Here is a 14,846-nt window from a genome sequence, read left to right on the forward strand (position 1 = left end):
TTTCACGTGAGTCATCTAAGGATATATTCCCCATAGGTGATAGTTCTGCCTTGGCAATCCAAGGAAATCGAGGTGGTGGTCAAGGTCGTGGTGGTGGTCGTAGTGGCCGTGGCTTTAATAGTGGTGGTAGTGGCCGTGGATTCAATAGAGGCCAATCACGGTCATATGGTAGCATCTCTAGTGACAAAGGGAGTAATCTGGGACTGCACGAACATGTCATTATTGTGGTATGCCTGGACATATTCAGCGTTTTTGCTATAAGCTTCATGGAAAGCCCCTCATTCGTACTGCCGCTAATGTAGCCAATGCAGTAGAGTTGGGTGTTTCTTCGCAGTCTTCTGAAGGAGGAACACTGATTAGAATGTCAGAAGAGGAACTTGCTAGGTACAATCAGTTCCAGATTTCTCAGCCAATTTCCTCGCCAATTTCCTCTTCCACAGCTACTTTTGCTCAGACAGGTAATGCAACAGCATGTCTTTCCTCTACCTCTCGCCCCTGGGTCATTGATTCAGGTGCTACCGATCATATGACTGGATCTTCAGGTATCTTTTCTGTCTTTCACGAGTCTTTGTCTAGTGTTACATTAGCTGATGGCTCTCTGTCCACAGTAAAAGGGATAGGCACCGTACCACTGACATCCTCCATATCTTTATCCTCTGTCATGTACCTCCCAAATTTTCCATTTAACCTTATGTATGTTGGTCATCTTACCAAAGAATATAACTGTTCTATAACCTTCTATCCTGATTCCTGTGTTTTTCAGGATTTGAAGACGAAGAAGAAGATTGGTAAAGGACATATGTCAGGGGGACTATATGTGTTTGATAATGCTACCAGTGTAGCTTGTTTAGCAGTTTCTCCACATCAAGTTCACTGTCGCTTGGGACATCCCTCTTTAGCAAGTTTGAAGAAAATTGATTCTCGGTTTCATTCTTTATCTAGTTTTGAGTGTGAGTCGTGTCAGTTTGGAAAATTGCATCGTATTAGTTATAGTCCAAGAGTCAATAAACAGGCTTCTCGGCCGTTTTCTTTAGTTCATTCTGATGTTTGGGGTCCATGTCCTACTGCTTCAAAGTTGGGTTTCAAGTACTTCGTGACTTTTGTAGATGACTATTCAAGAGCCACTTGGCTATATCTAATGAAAAGTCGTTCTGAATTATTCTCTATTTTTTGTGCGTTTGTTAATGAAGTACATACTCAATTTTCTGCTTCTGTTTGCATTCTTAGAAGTGATAATGCCAAGGAGTATTTTTCTAGAACATTCTCTGAATTCATGTCCCAACGGTGCATTCTTCATCAATCTTCTTGTTCGGATACACCACAACAAAACGGTGTAGCCGAAAGGAAGAACCGTCACTTGTTAGAAATTACTCGTTGTTTGATGTTTGAAATGAAGGTAGATAAATCCTTTTGGGCTAATGCTGTTATGACAGCATGTTATCTTATCAATCGCATGCCGTCCTCTGTTCTTAAGGGTGCCATTCCTCACTCTCTTCTTTTTCCTTCTGACCCTTTGTTTCATTTGCCACCTCGTATATTTGGTTGTGTTTGTTATACTCGTGACCATCGTCCAGGACTTTCCAAATTTGATCCTCGATCCCTTAAATGCATTTTTGTTGGGTATTCTCGTACACAGAAAGGTTACCGTTGTTATTGTCCTTCTTTGCATAAGTACTTCACCACTGCAGATGTTTCCTTTTTCGAGTCTACTGTCTATTTTGATAATTCGATGAAGACTCCTACAGTGGATGATGATTCCTTAACATATGTTATTATGGAATCAACACCCACTTCGGACTCTCCAGTTATTCCTCCACCTGTCCAGTATGTTTATAGTCGACGTCCTCGTCAGCATGTGGAGCCCCCTGCAGATGTACCTCAGCCTATCCCATCTACTTCGTCTTCTCAACCTGAGGTAAGTCGGTCACATACTGATCTCGATATTCCTATTGCTCATCGCAAAGGAGTTCGTAGTTGTACCAAACACCCTATTGCCCAGTTTGTCTCATATTCTGGTTTATCTGCTTCTTGTCGAGCTAGTCTAATGACCATTGATAATCATCCTATTCCTAAAACTGTTGCTGAAGCATTATCTAGTCCAGGCTGGAGGGCAGCTATGGAAGAGGAATTACAGGCACTGGACCAAAATCAGACTTGGGATCTTGTTCCTTTGCCTGCAGGGAAAACAGCCATTGGATGTAAGTGGGTATATACTGTTAAAGTTAACCCTGATGGTTCTCTTGCTCGTCTCAAAGCTAGACTGGTTGCTAAAGGGTATGCACAGGCTTATGGGGTTGATTATGGTGATACTTTTTCTCCGGTGGCTAAGATGACCTCCGTTCGTCTTTTGTTTTCTTTGGCTGCGTCTGCTTGTTGGCCTCTATTTCAGCTCGATGTAAAGAATGCCTTTCTTCATGGAGATTTACAGGAAGAGGTGTATATAGAGCAACCACCGGGGTTTGTTGCTCGGGGAGTCCGGTCATGTTTGTCGCTTAAACAAATCTTTATATGGCTTGAAAGCAGTCTCCACAGCCTGGTTTGGGAAGTTTACTGAGGCGGTACTCCAGTTTGGGTTGTGTAGATGTACTGGAGATTATTCTATGTTTTATCGAGTTTCTGGAGCTGGTCGGATATTCCTTGTAGTTTATGTGGATGATATTGTCATAACTGGAGATGATTCTACAGGGATTAAAGAGTTGAAAAGGTATTTGCAACAGCAGTTTCATACAAAGGATTTGGGTCTTCTTAGATATTTCTCGGGTATCGAAGTAGCACGGGCGAAGAAAGGTATTTATATCTCACAACGAAAATATGTTCTGGATTTGCTTACAGAGACAGGTATGCTAGGTGCTAAACCACTGGATACACCAATGGAAGTGGGCTCTAAATTGACAGCAGAAGATGGTGAGCTGTTGGATGATCCGCAGAGGTATCGAAGACTTGTTGGAAAGCTAAATTATCTGACTATCACTCGACCTGATGTTTCTTTTCCAGTGAGTGTTGTGAGTCAGTTTATGTCTTCTCCCCGTACCTCACATTGGGCTGCTGTAATCAAAATTTTGAGATACTTGAAGAAAGCTCCCGGTCGTGGTCTCATTTATCAGGATCATGGTCACAGAAGGGTGGAAGCCTTCTCAGATGCTGATTGGGCAAGATCTCCTATAGATAGGAGGTCTACATCAGGGTATTGTACCTTTGTAGGAGGAAACCTAGTATCTTGGAAGAGTAAGAAGCAAAGTGTTGTGGCTAGATCAAGTGCAGAATCAGAATACAGAGCTATGGCTCAAGCTACCTGTGAGCTAGTTTGGATGCGTCAATTATTAGTTGAACTTGGATTTGAAGACCCTGCGCCAATGGAGTTGTGGTGTGATAATCGAGCAGCTATCCATATTGCCTCAAATCCAGTTTTCCATGAGCGTACCAAGCATATCGAAGTTGATTGCCACTTTGTCCGTGAGAAACTTCAAGCTAGAGTTATTTCTACTAGTCATGTTAGGACCGGTGAACAACTAGCTGATATTTTTACCAAATCTCTAGGGGGAAGTAGGATTGAGTATATTTGTAACAAGCTGGGAATGCTTGATATCCATGCTCCAGCTTGAGGGGGAGTGTTAAAGGGTATAATGGTCTTTGGGATTTTGATGTGTATATATACCGTATTTTCTGATCAATAAAATATACATCATTATTCTTCCTACATTATGTATAAAAGAAAAGGTAATAACCTCAAAACAGTGAAATGACCACTATGCCGTGTGATAGAACCATGTGATAGAACCTCATATCACAGGTGGTTGAACATTAGTGTGACTCACACAAAAGCCAATAAGCCACTCTCTTAGAAATCAAAAAGAGTCATAAAATTAAAGAGCTAGCTAACAAGCCCCAAACAGATATCCGGTTCAAAAGCAACCCAGGAACCTGTATCAGTGTAAAACACATTAGAAAAGGCATCAACACTCGGATGGCTCATTTATAACTTCCCTTTAACTCCCGCAGACATATGCTTGGTAAAATGTCTTCCATGTGCAATACACTCTTTGACAAAGATGCAAATTTTTAGCCAATTGTTTGAAAAGTGGACCTTGATATGAGTGAAATCGACTGTAGGGTGACAACATCAGCATTTGCAAATTCAGACTGACTATATTTGCAGCAGCATCTAAATAACCAAATTGAGAGGAAATGAAACACGTTTTCAAACCTTAGAAAAACTTTTCGCACAAAGTCAACCACATAAAGCTTAGACACTCTCCATCCCTTCGATTATACTATGTATAAGAAATAAAAACTAACCTAATTTAAACCCTTCCCTCCAAAAATAAGAAGTCAAGAAAACAAATCAAAATCCAGCTAATGCAATAGAAATAAGGAACCTTGAAAATACTTCACACAAGACAGTTATTCAAGGACTTGAAACTCAAATGAAATTCCCCGTTAAACTTTTAACAAGATAAATGGTAGAAAACCAGCTTTCACCTATAATAAGTAATAATGAAGACTGCACATGCAAGATCCAACCTTTCAAATATTCTAAATGCAAAAATCATCATCTTACCTGTCAATCACCAAAGAGCGTATATCCTTCACAGCCTCCTCAGATATCTAAAACAAACTCAAAAAAGGTACTGTCAGAGCAAATTGTCAGAATCTGACCCCAAAGAAAGAACAATTTATCACAAAGATAAGCAAATAAACTAGACAATGCCAAATCACTAGAACAAAGGGAGTGCAGATGCCAATTGACTGAAATATTACAACCTGAAGCACAAGCTCCTTAACAGTTCAAACTTGAATCAAGACAAGAATAAATGTAAAACAGCTAAGCACAAAATATTGCACAAGGTCCATTAAAATGGTATCTCCAGGGCGCAGAAGTTCTATATAAGCTGAGTTTCGAATTTGAAACGTGAGAACATGACTTCAGTTGGGAGAATAACTAAATTTGATACCATGTAGCAAGTAAGATTTTGGTTGGGGGGAAGACATTTGCCTCTCTAGAAGATGCAAGTCTTTTGCAATGAAAAGAAAATAAAAAAGTAATAAAATTCCCAAGTAAATCTCCAGTCCCACTTTTGAATATATATATTTTGACACCCTCTTAAAATTAATTTCCTCAAACGGATCAGCACCCCCTTGATGGCCTTTCCATGAAACACCTACCCTCCTCTTTTTCCCTTTCTAAACAGGAGATGAAAGCCACAACGTCACAAAAACTCAACATGGATTATCCCATTGGAACCAAAACTTATTCACAGGCCAAGCTTCGATGACATACAGCTTTCCCAGTTTTGCAAAAGAATAAAAATCTAGCTAGAAACATATCAAAAACTTGTATGTAAAAGTACAAGGACTTTTATTTCAGGAAGGGCAACACAAATGCACAAACCAGCACAAGTATGATAATCCAAAAAAACTGTCAAGACATCAAATCCACTATGAGGCAGCAAGGGGTGCCAACCCAAGTAAACAAAGATCTCAAAGCCAAAATAAGAGCTCAATGTTGAGCCAAGGATGGAAGAACCTTCCGCACTGTACAAAAAGTGTGGAACTTCAAACCAATGTCCAACAAGTGCCTGGATAGAAGACACTTTTTTCCTTCAAAAGACATCTTTTCCATTCTTCTCCGACCAACCAAAACCATAGAAAGAGGAATTGAAGAGACCCACTTTATGATAAGATATTTGAATACCTTGCCATGCCCATAATTCATGCTCAACAGACCTCACTATAACCCAGCTTAGCCCAACAGAGCCATAAGCAGTCTAAAATAGAACCGGCAACAACACTACCAGAAAGAAAGTTTAGGGGGATCAAAAGTTACAAATGACAAAGTACGAGGATGTTCCAACACTTCACCCCAACATCAGTGCACATTATCATTGCCATGAAAAAATAACCGATCCTATCTCCTTCACTTCCCCAGAATAACACATCATTAAGTCTCTGAAGATGTCACTTTTGTTTTTCAAATATGTCACTTTCAACATTTACGTAAGCAACCAATATAAAAAGTCCACACTATGGGTCGAGTGCTTACCTGCTAAAAGGGGCTGAACGTAACTGTCAGTAAATATCAACAAGTAATTTCAAAGAACAACAGTGTTGGCACTAGAGTATGTAAAAGCAACCAATTAACTTCATGACAATCTTACAGAAAGAACAGCACCTACATGTAAACCATCAGTTCTGATGTATGTTATCAAACCAACTGCCTTGCCATCTGATAACTGTACCCCTTCGTAAAGCTTTTGTGCAAGCTGCATTCAAGAACTAATGTGAATACCATGATTAAAGCAGCTCCAATCATTTTGTTATTTAAGAACAAACTCATTCTGTTTCTATTTTCACTTTTAACCAACCAATAGGCGAAGTAGAGTTTTGGACTTCTAGAGTTAGGGAAAAAATCACACATACTCTCAAATCATAAAGTTTTTTAAAATAACAAAACATTATCGATGACAAACACTTGAAAATGAAATTCCAACTTAGTTGTGGCACTCGATAATAAATGTCTACAAAAACTACATATTATGAGATAGAAAATGTTCGTTTAGTAAAAGTGTTATCTTTTATTAGCCAAATTCATTTTCTTATTGGTGAATATGGTTATCAATAATAGAATGTTCAGAGTGATATTAGGACTTTGTAAAACAAGAAGAATAATATGTCTTCTCTAAAATCATTAGTCCGATAAAAATACTGCAGTCGGAGGGAAAGAGAGAGAGAATCTCATTATACATAACTTCAATTAAAAAAATGAAAAAGATTAACTTTAAGTTAGATTCAAAATTCAAATTCATGAGACTTCATTTTTTTAGCATAATTCTCTTAGAATATAGATGAGCAAAATGCTAAAATCTGATAATATAAGTGCCAGCTTGTAAAGTAAAATGAGATTGAATAGAAGAAGAGATACAAACAATAAAGTAAAAAATGGAAAAAGAAAGAACAAAAATCAATTCTCCCCGCACTTCTGCTGTCACTCATGTGTAAAGGCTCGGTCAGACCGGGCCGTCTACCTTCTTTAGCAACTTTTGCACGACCTATAAAATAGCTCATGTGGTTTGGCAGCCAGCCAAAGAGTGACAAGTCGTGTACTCTAAGAGAGTCTTCAGCAGGGATCACACTTTAGTGTTTCATGGATGCGAAAACATATTAGCCTTCAAAATCAATCTCTCGGACACTCAGGCAAGCAAACAGCTGAACCCTTCCACATGTATTACTATCCACAGCATCATTTCCCCAAACTAGGCTTAAAATTTATGCACTTGGAAGTAAAACGCATGCTTCTTAACTTTCAAAAACTGTTTTTGCTGGTCAAATTATGCAGGCATCGGTTGAGAAGGTCATCAGCATTTTAAGAAACAAACCTTCATAGTGTATGTGGCTGGAAAATGTAATTTATTGGCAGCATCTTGCTGAAGAGTCGACGTGATGTAAGGTGTCGGAGGATTCCTTCTCATCTCGTTACTTTTAGAGGCAACAATTTTGAAACCTTCAGATCTAATCTTCTCTTCAATATCTTTTGCCTCTATATAGGAGCCAACTGACAACTGGTTCAATTTTGTCGAAGCAAAATATGTCAAGCGGGATGGGATAGAAATGGATTTTAGGGAAGGATCCAAACTTCTTCTCTCAAAGTCAACCTCCAAACTCCAGTACTCTTGTGGAACAAACTGGTCAATTTCCATTTCTCGATCACAAACAAGTGCTAAAGCAGCAGATTGGACTCGCCCGGCTGACTGGCAACCTGGTAGTTTCCTCCATAATATAGGAGAAATATTAAAACCAATCAGATAATCTAGAGCACGGCGTGCAAGGTAAGCATGCACCAAGTTTGCATCTATTTCTCTTGGTGCCTTCAGAGCAGCCTTGATGGATGATTCAGTTATCTCATGAAAAACAACTCTTGCTATAGTCATGTCATCACGTAAAGCATCCTGCTGCTGCAACATCTCAATGATGTGCCAAGCAATAGCCTCGCCCTCACGATCAGGATCTGAAGCTAGAATTAGATTATCTGCTCTGAGAACCAAGACAGGAAGAAAGTATTCAGAAGCATAGTTAAACACCAAATTATTTTCCTTTTACACATTGACAGATGTCGCGGATAATAAACATTAACACATAACCTACTCACACTGGCATGGTTTTCATATTCATAGATAGATACTTTATTATTTTGGTAGACTAAAATCCGGTTGAATCAAGTTCATGAACTATTCACTGAGCTCCTGAAAAGTCCCCTAAGCAAAACACTAGTATTTTCACTGAGATTTCTCATGAAGAAGTAAGTGGGACAGAAATCAATACCCGCTTAGGGCAACCTTGATACTCTTCAGATGGGTCCAAGCAGCAGATGGCACCTCCCAGACCATACTAAAGTCATCATCAGGACGAACAGATCCTGATCGTGCTGCCAAGTCCCTTACATGGCCATAGCTTGGAATAACTTCAAACATATCACCAAGATAGCCTTGAATAACCTTTGCTTTTGTAACAGATTCTACAACCACAACAGATCTCCCCTCAGGAGGATAAAAAGACTTCAAAATCCTCTGACTTGGCGAACTCACTTTGTTGATTGCTTGATCTTTCTTTTCTCCCATTGGCTCAACAGAAGTCTTCACAGATTTTTGTTTAGAATTTCGCACTTTCTTGCCCGAACTTTTTTTTGCAGAAGCAGGAGCCTCTAGGAGTTCCTTCGAGTCAGGATGACTTCCGCCTGACTTAGCCTGCAAAACAAACATCAGTTAAGATATCATAGCATGATTAAAAAAAAAAATTAGACGTCTCCTTAAAGCAATAGTACAGAAAAAAATCCTAGAATCAGTGAAAGCCATCTCCAACAGAACAAGTTCATGAGAAAAGCGGCACACATTTTATTCATTCAGAACATAAGAATATGAGTACTACACATGAAATAAATTATTTGAATCTGAGCCCATTTTGAGAGCAGAATAGATGCATCCAGAAGATGTTTGTTCCCTTAGAACCTATATGAAGCTTCTATGTGAGGAGACGGAATTGCAACTTCCCACTACAAGAAGTGAATTATAATCTGAGAGAATAAACAAAATAAATTTATTCTAGCATGAAAATAAAAGGAATCCATTTGCTCTCACTATTTATGAGTACAGATAATCATCCTCATTAGATAATGGAATAAGATATTCAAGAACCTTAACAGAAAGTAATTTCAAATGCAACATGGACATTAAGGAACCCACCGATTTTATGTATGCTGCTGCTACTACAATGCTGATGATTGCTTGCTCATATCACAAGCAGTGTCCAAAATCCATTCATGATGCTGATTATTGAGCAAAAGAGGTGTTATTAAGCTTCTCAAGAAAGGTAATCATTTCTTATTGCTGAGCCTCAAAGACTGAAGGTGGATGGAATATCTTATGGTTGGTAAAAGCAATAAAGCAGCTGACTCAGCTGCTAAATTCAGCATCAGCAATTCTACGCTAGTTTGCCAACACTGCAGTCATTCATCATTTTTTGAAAGAGATTTCCATTTAGCTGATCACCAAGGATCTCTCCTTCCCCATAATTTGTTCTCTAGCTCTTCCCTATCTGCTAAACTACTCACTACAAAAAAGAGTATGAAGCATAGATAAACTGTTCTAAAGAGGGTCCAAAACCCATTAACAAAATCCAGGTTGGAAATCTTGAATACAAGCAGATGTCACTTTCCATGTCAAATAACCTGCCAATAAGTTCAACATCACACAGACCCCAAGTATCCATCTTCCCACAAACTTCTATGTAAACCACAAGCGAGTTTTGCTCAAAAAAGAACAAATTGAACTAACAGCACCAACGCGTAATAAACATATGCATACTGACAGCGGAAGAATGGCCGGCGGCGCCGAGAGTGCAATCAGCGAAAGACCGGAGCTTCGGGCCCGAGAAGACATCCAGCACCTCGCCGAGCAGCACCGGTATGTGGCTGCTGACGCCGAGCAACTGCTGGACCGTCTCGTCGTCGAGCTCCCTCGACGAACGCGTCCTCCGCTTCACCAACGCCTCCATCGCCGTAGCTCCTCTCCCGTTCCCACCGTCCCCCTCCCCCTCCCCCTTCCCCTTCTTCTTCTTCTTCTTCTTCGCCGCCGTCTCCTGAACCGACGCGTCGCTCTTGCTGCTGCTGCTCCTCAAGAAACGGGCTCCGGCGCAACGGGACCGCCATTCGAGGGTCGACGAGCGAAGCGGAATCAACCCACAACACACCCACGAAGGCTGGGGAGGTTTGAGCGCGGAAGGACACGACAGCGTCAGCAACTTCAGCGCTCTCACGGCCGCCGCCATCTCCAGTTCCGACCCACCAACCGAATCCCAGGTTGGTGTCGAGATCGAAACTATGCGGCGCTGAAGAAGATAAGTCCACTTCAGTTGGGGAGATGGAACTCTACTTCCGCCATGGAAACTCGTACGAGCTCACCGGTGGAGAAGAGCAGGGTGTTCACCAAAAATCCCGAATGCGAAAGCTCATATCCAAATATTCCGTTTTTGCGTGGCAGTCCCTCGTTTTTGATAAATTACACTTTTTGTCCCATGAGGTTTCCTAGGAGTTCAATTTTAACCCTTAAATCTTTTTTACAATTCTAATCTTTTATATGTCGAATTTAGCTCCTTCCGTCGACTAGTCACCGCCTCTTAATATTCCAAATCAATTTCATGGCACTTCCATCCCAAGTCTTGTGAAAATGTCAAATCAAGATCAACTATTAATTGGCGATTCCTATATTTACGAATGTGACCAGTCATATTGTTCCGTTTATTTCGCGAAAAATATTACATTTCTAGAAAATATTTTTTTAGAAAGTCATTTTTCAAGAAAATGACAATATTTACGGAGTTTATTTGAAATCTGAAAAAATCGAAAAATATTTTCTATCGTTTGGAAAGAAAATTTGATTTGATTTTCCTATGTAAATATACAATATTTGGGTGATAGTGACTTGCACAAGGGTATCGGGGGAACCAGGCACAAGCACTAGTCGGGTTCGGCCTTGATGGACTCGAGCCTAGGTCCTGGTGACTCAGGCTCGGGCGCTAGCGATTTGGTCCAGGGACTTGGCCATGGGCATAGGGGTCTTGGGCCCGGGCCCAAGAGCCGGGGACCCAATCCCCAGCTCGGCCTTAATAGACCTAGGGGAACCTAGCGCGGGCACTGGGGTCTTGAGCTCATGTGTCAAGGACCCAAGCACAGGTACCGAGGTCTTAGTCCTTGTCTTGATGGACCCAAGTCCGGGTGTCGTGTAGGGATGAGCGGTTTCAGGTTCCTCACAAGTTCCACTTGGAACTCGAAAACTACTCTCAGGTACAGGTTCCTCATTTTTTGGAATCTGGAACCTGGAACCTACCCGTCAGAACGTAGAACGTAGAACGTGGAACCTACCCTGTCACAGGTTATAGGGTCGATTCTAAAGTCTAACAGGTTCTTTTTTTTTCACTTTTAGTCAAACAAAAAGAAAATATAGGCAACAATACTAAACAAGCTTGTCATTCACCAAAAAGAATACAAGAGACTAGTTATTAGAAAGCTACATTTTTCTTAATAGAAATGGGATATAACGACAAATAGTAATTGTTGGGATGCAACACATATGACTTTAAATTCCAAGGCAAGATGCCACATTTTTCTCAACAAAAAGTATGAAACATGCTCCCCTCCAAGCTCCTCCAAAGTAGAAAAGTTTTTGTTTCTGGTCATCAAAGCAAGTTGCTCCTCCACCACCTACAATACTGAAAGGAAACAATAAAGATGAAGCTAGAAACTACTGCAAGGGGTGGAAATATCAATGTCCAATATATGCCTAAATTGTAGGAGAGCTATGGTACGAAACTACTCCGACGTATTAAAGCTTGCCCCAAGTTGCATTTTGACATGCATAGCACAAGCATGGTGCGAGTTCAATAACATATTGAGGTCATAGGCAATAATGCGAAAAAACAAGTAAAAACCAGAGGCAATAACAGAAGGAAATCTTTAGCGGAGCAGCAATTAGTTGTGTAGTGGCAATCAAATCTCCAAGAGAACCACTGGCAACAAAAGCCAGGTAGAAAGAGGAGAAACTATCTAACTATGAAATAGATCGGGTGAAGAACACTAGAAGTGCCAAAACTTATATACGGCGCTTACTTTAGTGACAAAAGTTTGTTTCGGATCACTTAAGTGCCACTTTTTTTTAAAAAACGATCACTTAAGTGCCAACTCTGATTTGGGTCGCCGGAAATCTGACGTGGCCATATTTTATTAATTTCTCAGTCCTACATGGCACGTCGGCGCTGACGAGAATAATATTTAATAATATTTTAAAATTTTAAAATTTTAAAATTTTTTATGATTTTTTTCCTGTTTTTTCCTTTTTTCTTTTTTTCTTTTCTTTCTTCTTCTTCTTCTTCGTTTGGCCGATGACCGGACACCGGCCATGGCCGGCCGCCTGGCCTCGCCCAGGCCACGGTGGCATCGCCGGGCGTCGCTCGGGGGAAGGCAACCCCCGGCAAGGCCGCCATGGCTCGGGCGAGGCCGGCCTCGCCTCGCGGGGCTCGCCCTTGCCCGTGCGAGGCGAGGCCCGGCCGAGGCGAGGCCGGCCCTCGCCAAATCCGGCGAGGCGAGGCCGGGCCTCGCCCAGCCACGGTGGCATCCCGGGCGTCGCCACGGGAAGGCGACCCCGGCGAGGCCGCCGTGGCTCGGGCGAGGCCGGCCTCGCCTCGCCGGGGCTCGCCTGCCTGTGCGAGGCGAGGCCTGGGCCGAGGCGAGGCCGGCCCTCGCTAGATCGTCGAGCCGAGGCCGGCCTCGCCCGAGCCACGGCGGCCTCGCGGGCGTCGCCCGGGAAGGCGACCCCGGCGAGGCCACCGTGGCCTGGGCGAGGACGGCCTCGCCTCGCCGGGGCTCGCCCTTGCCCGGCGAGGCGAGGCCCAGCGAGGCGAGGCCGGCCTCGCCCGCGAGCCCACGGCGCCTCGCCTGGCGTCGCCCGAGGGAAGGCGACCGGCGAGGCCACCGTGGCTCTGGGCAAGGGCCGGCCTCGCCTCCCCGGGGCTCGCCCGCCCTCACCCAGGCAAAGGTCAGCCAGGCCTCGCCCGTGGCGGGCGACGGCAGCCTCGTTCGAGCGAGGCCAGGCAGCTGGCCATGGCCGGTGGTCGATGTCCGGTCACCGGCCAAATGAAGAAGAAGAGGAAAAAAAAAGAAAAAAAGAAAAGAAGGAAAAAACAGAAAAAAAAAATCAAAAAATAATTAAAAATTCCAAATTTACACGTGGAAATACCACGTAGGACTGAGAAATTCGAAATATACACGTGGAAATGTCACGTAGATTAAAATTTTAATTAAAAAAGCCACGTATTAATTTAGCCGAAATTTCTCGCCGTTAGCACTTAAGTGATCGTGTTTCTCCGATTTTGGCACTTAAGTGATCCGAAACAAATTTTTGACACTAAAGTTAGCACCGTACACAAGTTTTGGCACTTCTAGTGTTCTTCTCCCGAAATAGATCAAAGCAGGGCAAATGAGGTAAACAGGAAAATAGAATTGTGAAGAAGAATAAATGACTTGAAAGAAAAGAAAAAATAGCAATCCAATTTTAAGGTTTTCAGATACAAAATACAAGCGCAAGTGTCACGGTCAAGAGGTTTTCATGCACCAAGGACCGTGCAACATCAACAAAGACTAGTTCAAACCCTAATTGAGCTTCTAGAACACCCCCAACGACCGGCGATATGGTCATTGCGCCGTATCCATAAATGCATATAGTTGACGTGTAAGATGATGCGATATCAGCCACTAGATTGATAGTCGATCAACAGATGTAATCTGAGGCCCTCTATTATATAAAAAGGTGCCCTCCTTCTCATTTTCATCATCCAAGCAATTTCCATTCTCTTCCAGAGCTTCTATCTCTAGATTTTCTCTATACGATCCGAGTGAGAGAGTGAGGGATCAAGTAAAGGCTTGGACTAGGCATTCCATCGATCCAAGGAAGCCTAAGTCGCCGCACGGGTCGTTCCCAAACTATCAACCCGTGATAAATGGTATCAGAGTAAGTAGAGAGTCCGTCCAAGGAGATCAAGGAGCACACCAACTGGTTGAGAGAATGTCGAGCCAAGATCAACTCGCTTCGGTTGTTGTGGATGAATGGGCTCTTGATGAACCGGTTGCCCAAGGAAAGTCTCGTGCAAAATCTTAGAGAAGGGATGCCTCGTCGAACGCCATGGCCGCGGTCGATGAGAAGGTCATGAGAATGAGGACAACAATGTTGGAGTTCATCAAGGAACTAGACGAAGTTAAGGGGCAGATCAATGAGGTCAAAGGAACTCTCCGCCACGAATTCACAAACGTCGTCAATCATGCGACGGCTCCTTTGTACAAGAAGGATGAAACCCTCCAAGCATCAATCGAGGCCCTAAAGCTTGAAGTCGTAGAGCTCAAAGAAGGCAACTCTTCCAAGGCCGAAGTCAAAGCCTTGAAGATGGAGGTGCAAGAGCTCAAAACCGAGCTCATCCTATGCAAAGTAAGCATCGCGAACGCTGTCTTGCCCATTCAAGCGGCACACAAGTTGGACATGGCAAAACCAAAGGATTTCAAAGGCAACTGGTCCGCCAAAGAGGTGGATAACTTCCTTTGAAGCATGGAGCAATACTTCGATGCCATTGAAATCCAAGAAAAATTGGCCAAGGTACGAACCGCTTCAATGTTCCTTAGTGATAATGCAACACTTTGGTGGCGTAATAGATATAACGACATGAAGCGAGGCGCCGATCCCATCAATACTTGGGATGGGTTTGTAGAGGAGTTTCGGGATTATTTCTTCCCCGAGTTTGCTCAACAAGAAGCC

The 14,846-nt window shown here is 42.4% G+C and overlaps 1 protein-coding gene and 1 long non-coding RNA gene across 3 annotated transcripts in view; one reads left to right on the top strand and one right to left on the bottom strand.

Moving 5' to 3' along the window:
• LOC115663656 (uncharacterized) overlaps window positions 1–10,473 on the bottom strand; it is a 28,825-nt gene extending 18,352 nt beyond the window's left edge. The window contains exons 1-5 of one of the 2 annotated variants that reach the window (XM_056306247.1): window positions 9,859–10,473; window positions 8,317–8,738; window positions 7,374–8,028; window positions 6,174–6,260; window positions 4,559–4,605 (exon numbers count right to left, since the gene is read on the bottom strand). In XM_056306247.1, the coding sequence (XP_056162222.1) occupies window positions 4,559–4,605; window positions 6,174–6,260; window positions 7,374–8,028; window positions 8,317–8,738; window positions 9,859–10,317 (1,670 nt within the window). In that variant the 5' untranslated portion in view covers window positions 10,318–10,473. Of the gene's footprint in view, window positions 1–4,558; window positions 4,606–6,173; window positions 6,261–7,373; window positions 8,029–8,316; window positions 8,739–9,858 lie in introns of those variants that run through there. The other variant, XM_056306248.1, reaches the window with a different exon arrangement.
• On the top strand, window positions 2,542–2,950 carry LOC130136147 (uncharacterized). The gene is made up of 2 exons (XR_008815177.1): window positions 2,542–2,704; window positions 2,833–2,950. It is a non-coding gene; the product is annotated as an uncharacterized LOC130136147 (long non-coding RNA).
• Window positions 10,474–14,846: the final 4,373 nt, after the last annotated feature.

The sequence above is a fragment of the Syzygium oleosum genome, unplaced genomic scaffold (genome assembly GCF_021117445.2).
Source record: "Syzygium oleosum isolate NSW1041296 unplaced genomic scaffold, Sole_v2.1 Sole_v2.42, whole genome shotgun sequence".
Taxonomy (NCBI): Eukaryota; Viridiplantae; Streptophyta; class Magnoliopsida; order Myrtales; family Myrtaceae; genus Syzygium; species Syzygium oleosum.